Raw genomic sequence first — 17,424 nt, 5'->3', positions numbered from 1 at the left:
TGATCAGAGCTTACTCCACCTTTACTATGAGTTGCCCCTGTCATGAAAGGTTTGCTGATGCTTGGATCCGCTGAAACTTTTATAGTTTCTTTATTCGGCACGAAACTCTTGTAGTTTCTCTATTCGGCTTTGAAATAATGTTGGATTCGATATCCACTTAATTTGAATAATTTTGCATTGCTGAAGTGAAGCCTTTTGGCTCTCTTTTTTTTCCGTAGTTCAGTAAATATATTGTTTGGATACATAGAAGAACATAAACAAGATAATGCTAATCACAGTGTAAATACAGAAACAATCTGCATTATGATTAGCATTATTATTATGCGACACCTCCAGGGAGTCCGATGACTCATCGAGGAAGAGTGTGCCAACGGCATTGAACGATTGATCCCCTTCCAACTACTACTAACTGCACTCAAACTTGCTTAACTTTTTGCAAGCCATTAGTAGCAGAGGCTCTCCCAGTCGACCAACCTTTGCTGGCATTGGTTGATGACTTCAAAAATTTGCGTGTGTGTTGCATGTGCATATAAATACATGTAATGGTTTAAGGTTAATTAAATAATGTTAATAGAAAAATAGTGCAGATGCTTTTTTACAATATTAAGCAAATTGAAGTAATGTGGAAAGCAGCAGTGTGAACTGCATTGTTGAAAAAAAAAGAAATGGTTAGAACAATACAAGCAGACTGACAAGACCATTAAATGTATGTGGATATCACAATTAGTAATATCCATTAAATTCAGAATTAGTGCTAAAGAGATGAATAAGCTTATCAATCAATATTATGTTTCTTATTATTATCACACCTCCAGGGAGTCCAGACTCATCGAGGGAGGACATCTACTCTACAGCTCTTCGTCTCACTACTCCACCAACCTTCATCATCTAACACCAACGCCATCTACTGCCGACTACCACCACTAGTACTTTCACAGACAATCACAAACATCCGTGCCCACAGCGGGATTCGAACCTGCAGCCTTTCTGCTGGAGAGCGGATACACTAACCACTCGGCCAACCAGGCCGGCCATATGTGAAAACTAATCCATCCATGTTCAAGGAGGGTTCAATACATGTGCTGGAGGAATAGAATCTGAAAACATGAAATAATCAATGCAAAGTCCACTTATTTGTGTTATGCCATACTAAATACATTCTGTTGGTTCTCACCTAGCATCCATTTAAAAACTTCCCACAGAAAGTTTTCTTTTGTCTTTGATTAAATATTACATTTGTATTCAGGGTCAAAGAATTAACTCTTAATTTAGCTGTTTTTTATTGAAAATTTTTCTTGCCTTATTTTTTCCTTGTTATATAAACTTTAGCTATTATGAATATATTGAAGGTAACATACTTATTGCATGTTAAGTTTAATTCTCTTTATTGAATTAAATGGGAAAAGCTACTTGTGTCTTTAGCTTCCCAATTGATATTTTATCATACAGACTACTTATCAGTAAGTATAATAAAACCTAACTTTTCTCCCCCCACTTTAGATTTGTCCTATTTGTGCAGTAATACCATCTGGTGAACCAAATCATATGACAGATGATTTCCTTGGCCACTTGAATTCAGAACATGTCAATTCTACTAGAAATGCAATATCCTTTTATCTGTAAAATTTATTTATGTTGTTATAATTACTTCTCAGTTGGGTCATTAATATATATACAGGAAAGCCTCGCTTAACACAATTAATTCATCAATTAATGTGTGCTAAGTGAATACAATAAGCAATAGGGGTGATTATAATTCATCAGTTAGCATAAATTTTTAAAAAAATTATAAGCTATATTAGAGGATAAAATCAAAGTTAATAAAAATCATTTACTTAAATTTTTATTTAATGTCTAAACATTTGATTTAGCTACTTTTTTACAAAAAAAATTAAGTAAAGATGTTTGAAAGTGTGTTCAACTTTTTCATCTTGTCATGCAATTTACGATACCTGGTAATCACTTTATCAAGATTTCGGTGGACTTCGAAGCTCTGTTCCATATCAGGGTCATCATCAAACAAAATTTCCTTAGCATGCTCAATGTGATTGAAAACTAGCCCAAGTTCTTTTGCATTTAGCTTCTTAGTTGTAACATTCTCTTCTTGTTTGCACTCCCTATCTTCTTCTTCTTTCATATGCATGCTGTTCTTCTAGTTGAAGAGATCATTATCGCTTAACTGTTCTGAATAAGAATTAAGCAAGTTTTTCAGCTTTTCCTCTAACGTAATTACTTTTCTTCTCTTTGTATTACTGCCACTTTCTTTATCACTCTTTATCTTTTCCATATCAGGAGTTGAATATAATAAAGCCTTATAGATTATCTAAATTAAAGCAAAATGAAGGAAAAGTGATTGAGCAAGAACAGAGTTTACACATAAGCTTGCGATGATAGCTTTAAGTCAATTGCCAATTGTCATCAGCCACTGCATTGACAAGTGCCGCCGCTCGCTGCAGATTGGTGACAAAAAAATTTAGCTTAACATAAAAAAACGTGTTAGCTGATTAATCACTCAAAGCGAGAAATAGCATCAATTCATTCGATCACACTGATTATCGCACATATCGAATTTGCATTAAGCAAGGTTTTCCTGTACATATATTGCATAATTTCAATGAAAACAAAAATTTCAACATTGTGCATTGATGCACACTTCAGAATCCTCTCAGATCGTGTAATATGTTTTAAATATGATAATTCTAGAGATATGTCAGTGAAATAATATACAGGAATACCTCGATTATCGCAGTTATTGTTGCCATGAAAAATACCGCAACAATCGAATCCGCGATAATCGGGATAAATAATGATTTTTCCCGATTTGAAAAACCCCAAGGATTTTTCAAATCTATTAATTAAATTTTATATATGAAGTAAAAAAGAAATGTGTTAACTAAAAAATGAAGGTTTCATTTCGAAAAACAAGATTATTCTTTAATCTTTATTTATATATAAGGAGTACATACAGTACATACAATTATTCTTTCTTTGATAAACATTGGTGTAGAGTCGTCTGGTGGAATTTTTTCTTTCTTTTTTCTTTGTATAAAGGGGTGCTTAAGGGTCAAAGCTGTATAACTGAGAGGAGACCTCACATAGCCTTTAAAGGAATGCGGAGAACCGACCAGGGCTTCTGACCTAATGTCCAATCCTCACCTTCTCGTGGTGCACCCTGTTGGGTATCTACTTTGATACTGAACGAACGAGGATGGGCTGGCAATTTGGGATTTAGCCGACCAAATTGTATTCTTATTGGTTAAACCAAAATAAAAAATGATGGTACAACATGACAAAATTTCATGCCGGCTGGGGCGTCGCCCGGTTAAACAAGGCCCCCGTTGTTTTCGCCAGGGAACCAGGGCGAACAGCGAAAAGTCAGCTACTGGAACAAATCTGGAAACAAACCCCAACTCAACATCACCAGAGTTAAAGATCGGTACTATCAACGTAAGAAGCCTGAATGGCAAAGAAATGGAGCTAGCTGAGGAATTAGATAAGTACCAGATCGACATAATAGGGGTGACTGAAACAAAAAAGACCAAAACTGGTGAGATCTTTCTGAGCAATAAATACAAAATGTTATATTCAGGCAATCACAATCAAGGAAAAGAAGGAGTAGCCATAGTATTCAACACAAAATACGAGGCTAATCTTCTTGAATGGCAGTCAGTCTCAAGTAGAGTAATGTGGGCAAATATGAGAATGGGGAACTGGACAATGAGACTTATTTGTGCCCTATGGTCCCACAGAAGGTTCTACTAAGGTAGAAGTGGAGGAATTTTTTGAGGCTTTAGAAAAAGCAACTGACACAATGAAAAAGGAAAAGTTGGTCCTTGTTGGGGATCTAAATAGTAGAGTAGGAAATGATTGTGAGACATACAAAAATATTTTGGGAAAATTTGGAGAAAAGAGCAAAGCTAATAATAATGGCAAATATCTGTTCGATTTCTGCTCAGGACATGGACTGGTTATTACTAACACCATGTTCCAACATAAAAATGTGCACAAATTCACATGGAGAGAAGAGGCTAGGAATAAGAAAAGTCTCATTGACTATGTTATTGTTGATAGTGATGTTTTCTCCCTGGTGCAGGACACCAGAGTGTACAGAGGATTTGAAATTGGAAGTGATCACTATTTAGTCTTGAGCAGGATAAAATTGAATTTCATATTGAAAAGAATAACATGTAAGAAAGTTTTAAAGCGAATAAAAGTTGAGCAGCTCTCAGATGTGAACTGTAGACTAAAATACAGAAATATTATTGAAAAGAAAATGAAAGAGTTTGAGAACAGGAATCAAACCTTGGAGATTCAGTGGCAAACTCTGAAGGAAACATTGATTGATTCTGCCAGAGAGGCATGTGGTGAGGTTGTGTGCAAGGATAAAAAAATTAGAACTCCCTGGTGGACACAGGAAGTCAAAGAGGCAGTGAAGGAAAAGAAGAAAGCATATCAAAAGTTCCTGGCAAATAAGTCAGCTTTTACTCTTACAGAATACAGAGACAAATGTAAGAAAGCTAAACAGTGTGTAAAACTAGCTAAACAAAAGTCATGGGAGGACTTTGGCAAGAATATAGAAAATAAATATCAAGAAGGTGGCAAAATATTCTGGAGGTTGTTGAAGAAGCTTAGGAATGGAGGAAAGAGTGCTGTAAAAGGAATTAGAGATGATAAAGGTGAAATGAAAACAGCAGAAAAAGATATCCTTGAAGTATGGAGTAATTACTTTGAAAAACTGCTAAATGAAACAAGCAGTGATGACAGCACAGTGGTAAAAAACACTGACCAGGCATGCAGTCAGGAATACATATCCATACTTGAAGTAGAAAAAGCCATCAAAGGCTTGAAATGTGGAAAGGCAGCAGGAGTAGATGATATTCGACCAGAAATGCTGAAGTATGGTGGTATAAGAGTCTTACAGTGGCTGCACTGCATAGTTCAGAAAGCCTGGACAGAGGGACGAATTCCCGATGATTGGAGTAGAGCTCTCATAGTACCCATATATAAAAAGGGAAATAAAACTGAATGTGAGAATTACAGAGGTATTTCCCTACTGAGTGTTCCTGGCAAGATCTATGCAAGTATACTTGAGAAACGGTTGAGAAAAATTGTGGAAGAAAAGCTTGGTGAAGAACAAGCTGGATTCAGGCCAAATAGAGGCTGTCAGGATCAGATCTTCACTTTACGACAAATAGTCGAGAAAGCATGGGAATATAACAAAGATCTGTATTTAAGTTTTGTCAATTTGGATAAGGCATATGACAAGGTGCCAAGAGAGAAGCTATTCAATATGCTGCAGTTATATGGTGTCAATGGGGCATTATATCAAGCAATACTTAGTCTTTATTTGAGTTGCAAGTCAGCAGTTAGAATTGAAGGAAGTACAGGAAGATGGTTTAATGTTAAATCTGGTGTGAGACAAGGATGTACATTATCCCCTCTGTTATTCATTATCTATATGGATCACATTATGAAGGAATGTGGTATTCAACCTGATATCAAAATTGGAGATGTTAATGTCAGCTCTTTGCTTTATGCGGATGATGTTATACTTCTAAATAAATCCGCTACAAGTCTGCAAGATTCTCTGACTGAATTGAATAGCTGTTGTAATAGATATGGTATGAAGGTCAGCAATAAAAAGACAAAGACAATGAAAATAGGCAGAATCATTGAAAATGTCAACTGTGTTGTGAATGGAGAACCTGTGGAACAAGTGAAACATTTCAGCTACTTAGGCACAATTTTTACTGAAGATGGTAAACTAAATATAGAAATAGACAACAGAATCAGCAAAGCTGGTATCGTGGGAAGTCAATTGAATAAATTCATATGGAATAAGAAAGAAATTAGTTGGAACACTAAATTAGCTGTATACAAGACTGTGTTCAAACCAATTTTAACTTATGGATCTGAGAGCTGGGTCAGAAGTAAAACACTTGACCAAAGACTAGAGACCGCAGATATGAGAGTCCTGAGAAAGATTAGAGGCGTGAACAGATGGCATCAATGGCAATATCATATTAAAAATGAGGATATTAGGAAAGAACTTGACATTGTCAGCATCCAGGAATGCGTTAGCAGAGCTAATCTCAGATGGTATGGTCACTTAAATAGAATGGGAGAGGAAAGATTAGCAAAACAAGTGTTCTCTGCCAGGTTGGCAGGAAAACGACCCAGAGGAAGACCAAGATATAGGTGGATTGATATGGTACAAAGTGCCTTAGACGATAGAAATATAAGATCTGATAATGTTGGAGTCTTGACAAGTAACAGACTGATTTGGAGGAAAATTGTAGATAGGAAGTTAGTAATGATGTAATTTTTTTCATGTAGTACTGTCATATCCTGTACACCCCTTGAGGGTACATGACAGGAATTTGATGATGATGATGATGATAAAACTCTAGCAATGGATGGAATTTTCAATTTCCTGATGAACTTTCATTGATCACTCGATATTAGGATCACCGTTCAAGATTTTTTTTCTTTAAAATTTTCAGCAATTCTAAATATTTATATTTCGTCCATTTCTTTGAGGGTAAATCCCTTTGGTGCCACATCAATTTGTTCCTCATTATCATTGATTCCGCTCTCGAGATTAATTAGGTCTTCATCATCCAGCTCCTTATCATGTGACTGAAGCAGGTCCTGAACATCACCTTTTTCAATTTCTTGTAGTCCTAGATCGAAGCCAAGCCTAGTTATGTCATTGACAACACGGTTACTTCATTTTCAAATCTTTTAAAATCATTTGCACAATGAGGAATAATCTTTTGCCACGCTGCTCTGAGGTTGCTAGACATTACTTCTCCCCATGCTTCCTTGACATTCTCAATGCAATTTTTGATGTTGAATGCCTTCCAGAATTCTGTCAAAGTCATAGCTTCATCTCCTGTAGTCTTTTCTATTGCTTGTGAAAAAGACATAAAATAACTGAAATAACTTTCAGTAGGTAATATGCCTTAAAGGATGCGATTATACCTTGATCCATTGGCTGGATGATGGAAGTGGTATTAGGTGGTAAATAAATAACTTTTACATTTTTGCACAAATCATTCAGTGCTGTTGAATGACTAGGTGCATGATTTAATGACTTGCAGTACCTTTCAGCTTCAGGACAAAAACAGTTTTTAAACCAATCCTCAAAAATAGTTTTTGTCATCCAAGCTTTTCTATTGAATCTCCAATGAAGAGGGAGAAAATTTTTATCTAAACTTCTAAGCGGGCGAGGATTTTGTGAACTATAAATAAAGAGAGGCATCATCTTGTAATCTCCAGAAGCATTGCCACATAGTAAAAGTGTTACACACTCCTTCGAAACCTTGTAGCCAGGCTGCGATTTTTCATTTTTTGCTGAAAATGTTTTAGTGGGCATTTTTTTCCATAATAAGCCTGTTTCGTCAGCATTAAATATCTGATCATCAGTATAATTTCCTTCTTCAGTGATCTGTTGCAATTCACCAGGAAAACTAGCTGCTGCTTTTTCATCAGCACTTGCAATTTCACCTTGTACATGAACACTATGAATGCTCAATTGCTTTTTGAACGGATCAAACCACCCTGAACTTGCAGAGAAAGTTTCTTCCACTACTGACGCCGAATCATTTTCGCTTTCTAATTGTTTTCTTTTTAAAGTTTCAAACAAATTCAATGCTTTTGTTTTTATAGTCATTTGACTAAGAGGAATATTCTTTTGGTTACAATCTTCTATCCACACTGACAATAGCGTTTCCATTTCAATCATAAGATGGCTTCTGTGTCTCGTAGTTTGGGACCCAGACGAGGTCGATGCAGTTTGTCCTAGTTGCTTATAGTTTGCAGCGTGGTCTAAAATATGGCGAACAGTTGATTCATTTAGACCATACTTTCTTGCAATTTTGGCTTTGGTTATGTCTACTTCATACTTATCATATGCAACTTATCTTCTAAGCTGATCACTCTACGTTTCTTCTTGATAGCTGCAGACTTGATATCATCCTTGTTTCTTTTAGCATTCAGGTAAATAAGAAGAGAAATAAATATCCACATGTACTTCAGGCAAAGGCAGACAGTTACTGGTGACTGGTGAGCAGGTGCCGTCAGATAAAAACGAAGCGCTACAAGAGAGCGATACCTGGAGAGTGGCGACTCGAACTGGTTGCATATGTAGTGGGCTACATCTCGCAGCCATGATAATTCAAATCTGGAGTGCAATAATTGGAATTTTGGCATCAAATTACAAACCGCAATAAATCGAGAATCACGATAATCAAAACCGCTATAATCGAGGTATTCCTGTATATACAAAGTGTCTCAAGATGATTTCCCTCCCTTTCAATACATTTTCTCCATTGTGTAATAAATTTTTCAGTTGTCATAGTAAAACTTTTCAGGTTGTTTTTGGAACCATTCTCCTCTCTACTTTGACTTTGTTCCAGATTGTTGGGTGAATGTTCCACAATTTCTAATCCCCTCTTGAATAGCATTTGAAATAAACACCCTCATGTATGGTCTCAGATTGTTATTTTTCAAAAGCAGTGGTTGTTTTTTGACATATCATCCGTTGTTTCAACTTTCTCATCTTCTCTTTCACGATATAGTTCTGGTGATTTGCAATTTTGCTATTCCTGAAGACAGTCATTGTGCACTTTACACTAGAAGGTTGCGTTATGAACTTTTTTGTCCTTTGGTTAGGTATAGGATGTTGATATTTCACACCATGAATTTTCATGTCAGGATAATGATGGACCTAACTTTTGTATTCCATTTGTGATTTGAGAAGAATAAGATTGCCTCTCTTTAATCTTTAGAGGTACCTGTGGCATAACTATAAATAACAAATTACATAACCACTATTATTAACTTTAATGAAAGTATAGATAGTTTGTACTGAAAATAACAGTACATCACTGTGTAGAAACAAGCAAATCAAAGAACAGGAAATACAAGGTACATACAAGAATTAGTTTACCAATTAAAAAAACAGCTGCCCCAAGCTAGAAATTAATATGTTAATAAATAAATTAAAGATGCCAAGAAATTATATTCTTGGTTTTATCCTTCATCCAAGTGTAGCAAACAAAGTTTGTATGTGAAGCCACTTCATGACTAGGCTACTTTATATAGAGGCTAATGACTTCATATCAGTTGCCATAGTATCCCATAATACAAAGCACATATTATACATATCCTTAAGGATATGTATAAAGCTAAGCATTATCAGAAGGGCCACTACTCAGACTGATTTCAACCTTGAAGTCTTGTCAGTGGGAGACAGACCCAGAAGTGATGGCAAGTTTGAAGTAATGCAGATATGGAAATGTGACAAAAGTCATCATAAGGTGTTACACCTTATTATTATTAAAATACTCTGGATTAGAGAAAGATATTGAACGTTTTTCCCACTTGGTTATACTATAAATTAAAGATGTCAAGAAATTATATTCTTCGTTCCAAATGTAAGCAAATAAAGTTTGCACGTGAAGTTACTGTAAGACTGGGCTACTTGTATATAGAGTCTAATGACTTCAAGGCTAATGAAACCAAGAATATAATTTCTTGGCATCTCTAATTTATAGTATAACCAAGTAAGAAACCTTTCAACATCTATTGTTAATAAATAATATTAAAACTATCATGTTGGAGGCTTAATGGATTGTATACAGCACTCAGAAAGGATTAAAACAATTTAATACTTCCTATATTTTGTCTTAGTCACTGAGACATCTTCAGGGATTACAAAAAACTAATGTAACATATACACAAATACCACACAAGCCCAACCATGTGGGTGACTCTAAAGTCCTATCTATGTGGAGCGCCCTCTACGGGCGGTTGTAGGTGGCCTGGAATGTAAGGTGGGATCTCCGATGATGTGTTTCCCAGATCTTAGGAAGCTTAATGCAACCATATTTATTAAGATTTCGTAGATTTCTGAGAGCTGTTGCTGATTCTAAAAATAGTCTCTCTTTTTGGAATTGGCTGTGGTGGAGCATGATCTGCCTTTCTGACAGACAGGCAGATCAGCAACCATCTGCCTGGAGGAACACAAGTCATACATCTGCAACAATGACTATGGTCAGTCAGGCCTGGCTGACTATGTCTTGGATACAACCCATAGGATCTCATGGAAAAAAAACCGCCATGCGCCACCACAGCAAATGTAATCGAAGATGTCTCTGTGACCGAGACAAAATATAGGAAGTATTAAATTCTGTTTTAATCCTTTCTGAGTGCTGTATACAAGCCTCTACACACAAATATTAAAACTATTTTTGATGTTTACATAAAATGAGAATCTCAAAGCTTTTGGAGAGAAACAATTGTTCTGATTCAGGTTAGGCTGATGTAAAAGGATTGCAACTTTCTTTGAAAAGACATTCATATTTAAAACTGCTTCTGTGGAAAAGAATGAGCTTCATCCCACTGGCTACTCTGTTTGGTGGCAATACCATGTTGTGCCAGACCAGACTTTTGAGGTTTCATGTATTCAATACAATATTGATGTTCATTAATTATTTTTTGCACAGAATGGCCAATCTGCCCAAAGTATGTCAAATTACATTCACAAGGAGTCTGGTAAACACCAGCTAGGGTTGTCTTTTGCAGATGATAACAGATGAGAAAGTTTGTTGATAGAAAAATATATATGAATAAGGTGATACTACTTCAAAATTCTACCAGTAGGTTCCGAAAATACCAGAAATATAAGGGATTTGGAACCCTGTGGTCTATTAAACAATCCTAAGGTTTTGAAACACGAGTCAATTATCTGCTGGATTTGATGAGGATTGTAACCATTTAATTCCATTAAAGTTTTGATAGTGAGTAGCCCTCTGTCTCCACCTTTGGCAAACTTTTTTGAGCCATCTGGAACATGCCTTGTTCTCATCCATTCATCCCCAACCCTCTCTTTGGATTGGGGATGAATGTTGCAAAGTCCTTTTACATCAGCCTAACTTGAATCAGAATAAGTGTCTCCCCCCAAAAAAAAAAAAAAAAAAAAAATTGGAGATTTTCATTTTATGTAAATATCAAAAATAGTTTTAATATTCTTTATTAACATATTAATTTCTAGCTCATGGCAGCCATTTTTAATTGGTAAAACCGATTCTTATATGTGGCTTATATTTTTTTTTTCTTTGATTGCTTGCCACACACTGATGTACTGTTATTTTTAATACAAAATATCTCTACTTTCATTAAAGCTAATTACTGTGGTTTCGTGTAATTTGTTGTTTATTGCCTTCCTTTGTAACATATACAACATTTTCTTGTAGCTCAGTTCTGTTATTTGTTTGACTTATGCAGTATTCAGTTTCATTGTTAGTGATCTCATGATCTCACCTCTGACTTTTTTCTTTTTTTTTTAACTGCTTTCTTTAAATGGAAACTCATTTGTGGTTTTTGGTCTCCCACTTCATGATCAGTGTCATCTTTTTGATGCCTAACAACATAAAATACTCATATTTAGTTTCACCGTAAGCAATGCACACATTTTTATGCATCCAAAGAATTGCTACTACACATGCTGTTTTACATGATTCAACAAAAGTTGTATTTCTTGTGTTATTACAAGAAATACAACTCCTGCTGTATATAAACTGTAGCAGAGGGGGGTAAAGGAATAAAAATCACTCATACTCCAACTGTTGTACAACCACATGCAGCCAATTACTTTCATAATGCTGTTTGTAATTAGAAATAGATGTAATATTTATTATTATTTGTGAAAACGAACTTCTTGATGGGCTGAGTGACCCTGGCTTTTCTTGGCAGTGCTTCGCCTGGTTTCTGCCACTCCATGGATTTCCTTTTGGAAAGAAGATCATAATAAAAGACCATGGTTTCATCCTTGGTGACAATTAATTCCAGCATATTTCTCTGATTTCCTTGGCAAAGCTCTAAAAACTTGTGGGAACAGGTCACACAAATGCTCCTAAATTGAAGAGAGAAGTCGGGACACCAAACTTGCACTGACCTTCATGTGAAGCTTCTTGTGAAAGATGGTTGTTATAGAAATCCCCTACCTTGCTGAGATTTCTTTGAGCTTCAGCTGTCTATCATTGAGCACTTCCTCCTCAACAAGAGAGGCATTTTCCTCAGTCATCACTTCCACAGACTGAGACTGAAGATGGACCACCTTCAATGTTCTCATCCTAGGTGAAACTGTTTAGCTCATTCCTTCACAGTGGAATATGAAGGAGAAGCTTTCATAAACCATCCAATTACTGTTTGATAGCATTTGGAGAAAGCACTTCTTTGGTGAAAAACTTTATCATAGCGCAGGATTCGATTTTTAACATTACAGCCACTTAGCATGTTACGTGTTAGTCAAACAAGTGCCTCCAACTGAATGATGCAGGTAGAGAGTTGAAACTAGTACATACACACACTAAGCTCCCCATAGCTGTTTTTCCCAAAAGCTTTGCTTTCCTACATTTTTATATATATTTTGTGATCATGCTTTCTTCATTTTTTAAGGTTTGGCTCTTGTTTTCAGATTATTTCATTTTTATCCCAATAACATTTATAAATGCATACAGTTCATGTTTGAAAGGGGTGTTCAATGTCAGTTCTTTTTTATTTTTATTCTGCTCTTCATTTAGTGGTCACTTACTATTTCATGTCCTTTCTACATTGCATTCTGCACCAGTCTGAAAACATTGCTTTCATTCACTCATTAAGACTTTGTATTTTGTGCATTCTTCATTGCATGAATTTATAAACATTTTTGTTGGAAATAATGAATAATGTGTGTTGAGAGCAAAAATTTAGTGGGCACTTGCCATAGTTATTAGCCATGTCCTAATGCACCTATGGTTTATTTTCCTACTCTGCTGTTTGGGACTCCAATGAAAAACATTCCCCCCCCCCTCCCCCTTAGTATTTGAATTTAAATGACCTTTACTTTCTTACAGAACCTATATATATATATATATATATATATATATATATATATATATATATATATACACACACAAAACCAGCCCCACACACAAGAGATAAATTAATCTTTGAGTTTAGCATTGAATATAACTTTTCTTCCTTTCCCTGGTCCCTGTTTGCCTGAATAAATCTTATTTAGAACAGTCTCACCAATTTCAGGTTATTTAATTTCAGTAACACTAATTGTTATGTTGATTTGATATTTTAGTAATTTCTCTGCTATCTCCACTCCATTTCCATCAATGAAGCATTGATGAAAATGGAGTGTTGTTAGTGCCCCACTTTCAGTTTTGTCAAGTTTTAAGTTACAGTTGACTTTTCACAAGGCTGTAGTGATATAACAGTACAAATAGCAGTAGACATTTTCTTCAAAATGGTTTCATTCTGTGTGTTTATGGTGTTCTTATTGGCATTCCTGGAAGCAGCTTGATTCTATTATTTTAATTTTAATTTTTTTTTCTAAACCAGCATTTAATTTTCATCTTTCTTTGCAAGAAGTTTTATTTTTTAAATAAAAATAACCTTTTGCAACGTTATTAATGCTACATATTAGAGGTTGCAAAACCTAAATCACATCGGTGCCGTGTGTGTGTGGTCACATGGTTAAGAAGGAATGTGTGTTCTGAGTTGTTGTTTTTTAACAACTGGAGGTTGTAGTCCTCAGAGAAAAATTATGTGAGCAAGACTATTCCAGAGGACATAGGCAGATAAAATGAAAGAAGGATGAGAAATTGCTTTAAGTTTGATTTCAGGCAGTGAATGGATGTTGATCAGTGGTTTGTTTATTGCTTAATGGAAAAGGGAGAAATCATGATAGCTAGCTGCTCAGTTGAATAGTGGCCATGAAAATACCAACAGGAGAGGCATAAGGCAGAGAAAGGAGAGAGATGGTGGGAGTCACTAGTCTAGTTTCCTTATCTTGATTTTGATGGAAGCGTTTATCCTTGCTTATTGAGAATGTGTTCAAGTATCCAAATATTTCAATAGCAAAATTATATCTGATGATTGTGTTCTTACTGATCATTGAGAGAGCAGTGAGTAGTGTGTCAGTTGTTTACATATTGTGTCAAATAGTGAATCAAAATTAAGAATTAGAATGTCTCGTGTGACTTGATATTTTGTAAAAGGAGGTATTGAAAATTTTTTTTAGCCATGGGTAAAAATTCACCATAGTATTATTTTAAACGTACCAAAGGGAGAATGTTGGCGTTCGTAAATAGTGCTCAGAAAAATCAAGCAATTGGTGGAAGTACTGGGGGTGGGAGGGTTCATAACCATCTTAAGACAGTTATGTAAGCCATTAGCATAAAATTAACTTATAAATGCCAGCAATAAAAATAGTTTGTTTTTTAAGTTTATATATGTTGATATTTTTTTCCCTTATAATAATTTTTTTGTTGTTGTGTTTTATGCTTGAATAAAATTTTGGTTTATTAATATTTATCAATTGTTTTTCCATATAACTTTTTTGAAAATATAAAAAATTGCCAGTAAACCAGTATTTAGGAAATTTTTTTAAGAAATAACTGGAAATTGAAAAATTTGATAAATTTGCAATCCATAGTCCTAAACGTTTATTTCCTATATTGAGATTGAAAATATGGATATTGTTTCCTACTTAAGTATATAGTAATATAGTAATATTTGCCTAGAAAATCCTTTATGCCAAGCATAAAAGGTTTTCCTATCTTAATTATTCTGTATTATTAAGATCATAACTACAGTTGTGGACTAGTAGTATAGGATTCTTAACTAGATGTGTACGAAGATTCATCTGATTCTCGACGTATCAGAAGGATATCCCACCAAGGAAGAGGCATAAGTGGTGTTAGAGCACGTCGTTCTCAGATGCAGTTTAGTGCTTCATGTGGCTTGTCTTCTATTTCTCCAGGTTCCAGAGAGTCAATGGACCCAATTACAGGTGCCGCATATTTTATAAATTATCAAATCATGTTCCATTCTCTAAATGTAGTAAATTTTAAAAAAGGACAAAATTGGATCTCTTCTGTCAAGCATTGCTCCAATGCCTTTTCTTCATTTATGGTCATAGTCTTTTCTGTTATTTATAATACAAAATAAATTAAGTTTAATAATAAGTAAATAGTTCTTAATTGTTTTATTACTTATATATCTCTCTTGTAACTGGTGTGATAGAATTGTCTTCTTAAATTACTCCTTACCTTAAGGAACTGATTAGATGCAGGTGATGAGTGTTAACATAGAATCTGTCTTTCGAAATTAGTGATTTAGTCCACATATTCTTAGGACTTCATTTTTTTTTTTTTATGGATCTTAGTTTTATTTACATATAACCCCATCTTTCTTCTACATGTTCCCATTGGTGTGCATATCACAGGTTGAGAGACACTGGCCTGATCTATAGACAAATTTAAGTATTGTCAGTTATTCATTTTATATTTAAGTGTTAAACAACACCACAAGAATGAAAGCAGATATCTCTGGATTTCAAACTAGCATCTTCAGAGTTCAAACAACTTGCCATAATTCATTGGTGTCCAAAACCTAAGGATGAACACTATTTCTGAAGATTACAACTACAAATTCATGTATGTATGAGCTTTTTGTATAAATGATTATTTTGAGTAGAAAGCAGATACACATTCAGATTTTTGAATTGCATGCAAAAGGGAAGAATTACTGGAAAGTTTGAAGAAGGCCGCAGAATTACTGATATTGCAGATAGTTTGAAATCTCACATAGCATTGTATCCAGACTCTGGGCAATGTTAACCAATGGAATGTGTTCCAGATGTTTGCTAGGAGGTCACCTTTTCTCTACCATAGAGCATGAAACAGATTTTTGGTTATAACAGCAAAATGTAATTAATGCAGCACAGCAGGTTAACTTGCAAGTCAGCTCTATTCAAGCACAGGTACTCAGATTTCTCAACAAATTATGGCAAGACATCTGTGATAAGTAGGATTATACACCTGAAAGCCTGTAGACTATGTCCTTTTATTTACAGCTCATGGTAGAGCACATTTTCATTGGTATTCTATCCATAAAAATTGGACGAAACACCAATGGGCTAATGTACTCTTTACAGGTGAGAGACGTTTTAGTCTTTCCTCTGATTCTAGACTACACTTGATCGAGCATGAAAATGGTACTGCTTACCATCGCGCGTATGTTCTTGAATGGAATAAATACAGTGGTGTTTTCCAGTCATGGTGCAGGGAGGCATTATGCTTAATAGATGCACTGAGCTACAAGTGCTGGAAAAAAAGGGACTTATGATTGTTGAACAATATTGCAACAAAATTCTTCAACATCATGTTCAATTGTTTCGTGGTGCTGTAGGTGAAGAATTCATTTTTATGGATGACAGTGCCACACCACATCATACACAAGCTGTGGAGATACTTTTGGAGACCAAGGATATTAATCGAATCATGTGACTAGCATGCTCAACCCCATAGAATGCATTTGGGATGCAATAAGGAGATGCATTTCTTCTTCAAATTCCATTCCAGAAAACAAACAAGTCCTTATCCTTGCTCTGAAGGAAGAGTGGGTCAGTTTGCCTTAAGAACTTCTGAATCACTTGGTGCTAAGCATGTCATGACTTGGTGAGAGCTTTCTTGCAGTTTGGGGTGGACATATTCTATACTGAAATGTCTCTCTGCATAGTTTTCTGTAAGCATTGTACATTAATTCCTTTACTATGTCCTTAGGATATTTGTAACTTTTGCCAAAAACATATTGCAATTTAATTTGTATGAGATTTATAATAATTTTTTCATACACAGGTAAAAATGTAGTTAGTCCTTAGCTTTTGGACACCAGTGTGCACATGCACTTATTATTATTATGGGACACCTTAAAGGAGTCCAAAGAATCATCGAGGGAGGGCACCTACTTTATAACCCTCCATCTTTATCACTTAATCCATAAACTACAGTGAACTGCCACTACCATCATACCTTCATTAACGCATCTACTAAATGCCACCACCACTAGTGTTTTTTTGTCTGTAAATTGCATGTGTTCTCAAGACCGATTCATCCATATGCTGGATGAAAAACCCAAGTTTCTGGGAGAAAAAACTCTGCTACCTCCATGTGAGTTCAGCTAACTCACTTTCAATTGAAAAAACTGAATTTAGGCCTTTTCCAGTCAAAGGGTGCAATGTATCATTGTTCTTCCAATTATGCTACGGAGGCACTTCTTTTCAACACTAATAGTGTTGGAAAGAGTTCATATTGTAAATGGACAGAAGAATTAAAATTCTAATTTGAAGCTCTGTTGGATAAAAAGAAGTGTGCAATTGTTGAGTTAGTTATTCTTAAATGACTGTCTTCCAAATGTTTGGTAAACTAATAATGCCGTACTTGTTGAAGTAGGGAGTTGATTGGGGCGATTACAGTGCTTTATAGAAGTTGTTACAAGTCAGCAGTTGCAGTGAAGCACTCTTCTTAACCTCAAAAAGTGTGTCTGCATTCAATAACTTGAGAGACAATCATTTTAAGCCCA

The 17,424-nt window shown here is 35.2% G+C and overlaps 1 protein-coding gene across 1 annotated transcript in view; it reads left to right on the top strand.

Annotated features, from left to right (window-relative positions):
* LOC150110532 (E3 ubiquitin-protein ligase KCMF1-like) overlaps window positions 1-17,424 on the top strand; it is a 111,665-nt gene that overhangs the window by 70,203 nt on the left and 24,038 nt on the right. The window contains exons 4-5 of the mRNA XM_090394593.1: window positions 1,501-1,605; window positions 14,695-14,851. Of these exons, the coding sequence (XP_090250719.1) occupies window positions 1,501-1,605; window positions 14,695-14,851 (262 nt within the window). The remainder of the gene's footprint in view (window positions 1-1,500; window positions 1,606-14,694; window positions 14,852-17,424) is intronic.

The sequence above is a fragment of the Typopeltis vanoorti genome, chromosome 1 (genome assembly GCF_054136105.1).
Source record: "Typopeltis vanoorti isolate ZY-2024b chromosome 1, IOZ_Tvanoo_1.0, whole genome shotgun sequence".
NCBI lineage: Eukaryota > Metazoa > Arthropoda > Arachnida > Uropygi > Thelyphonidae > Typopeltis > Typopeltis vanoorti.
This window is presented reverse-complemented; position numbering and strand designations above follow the sequence as displayed.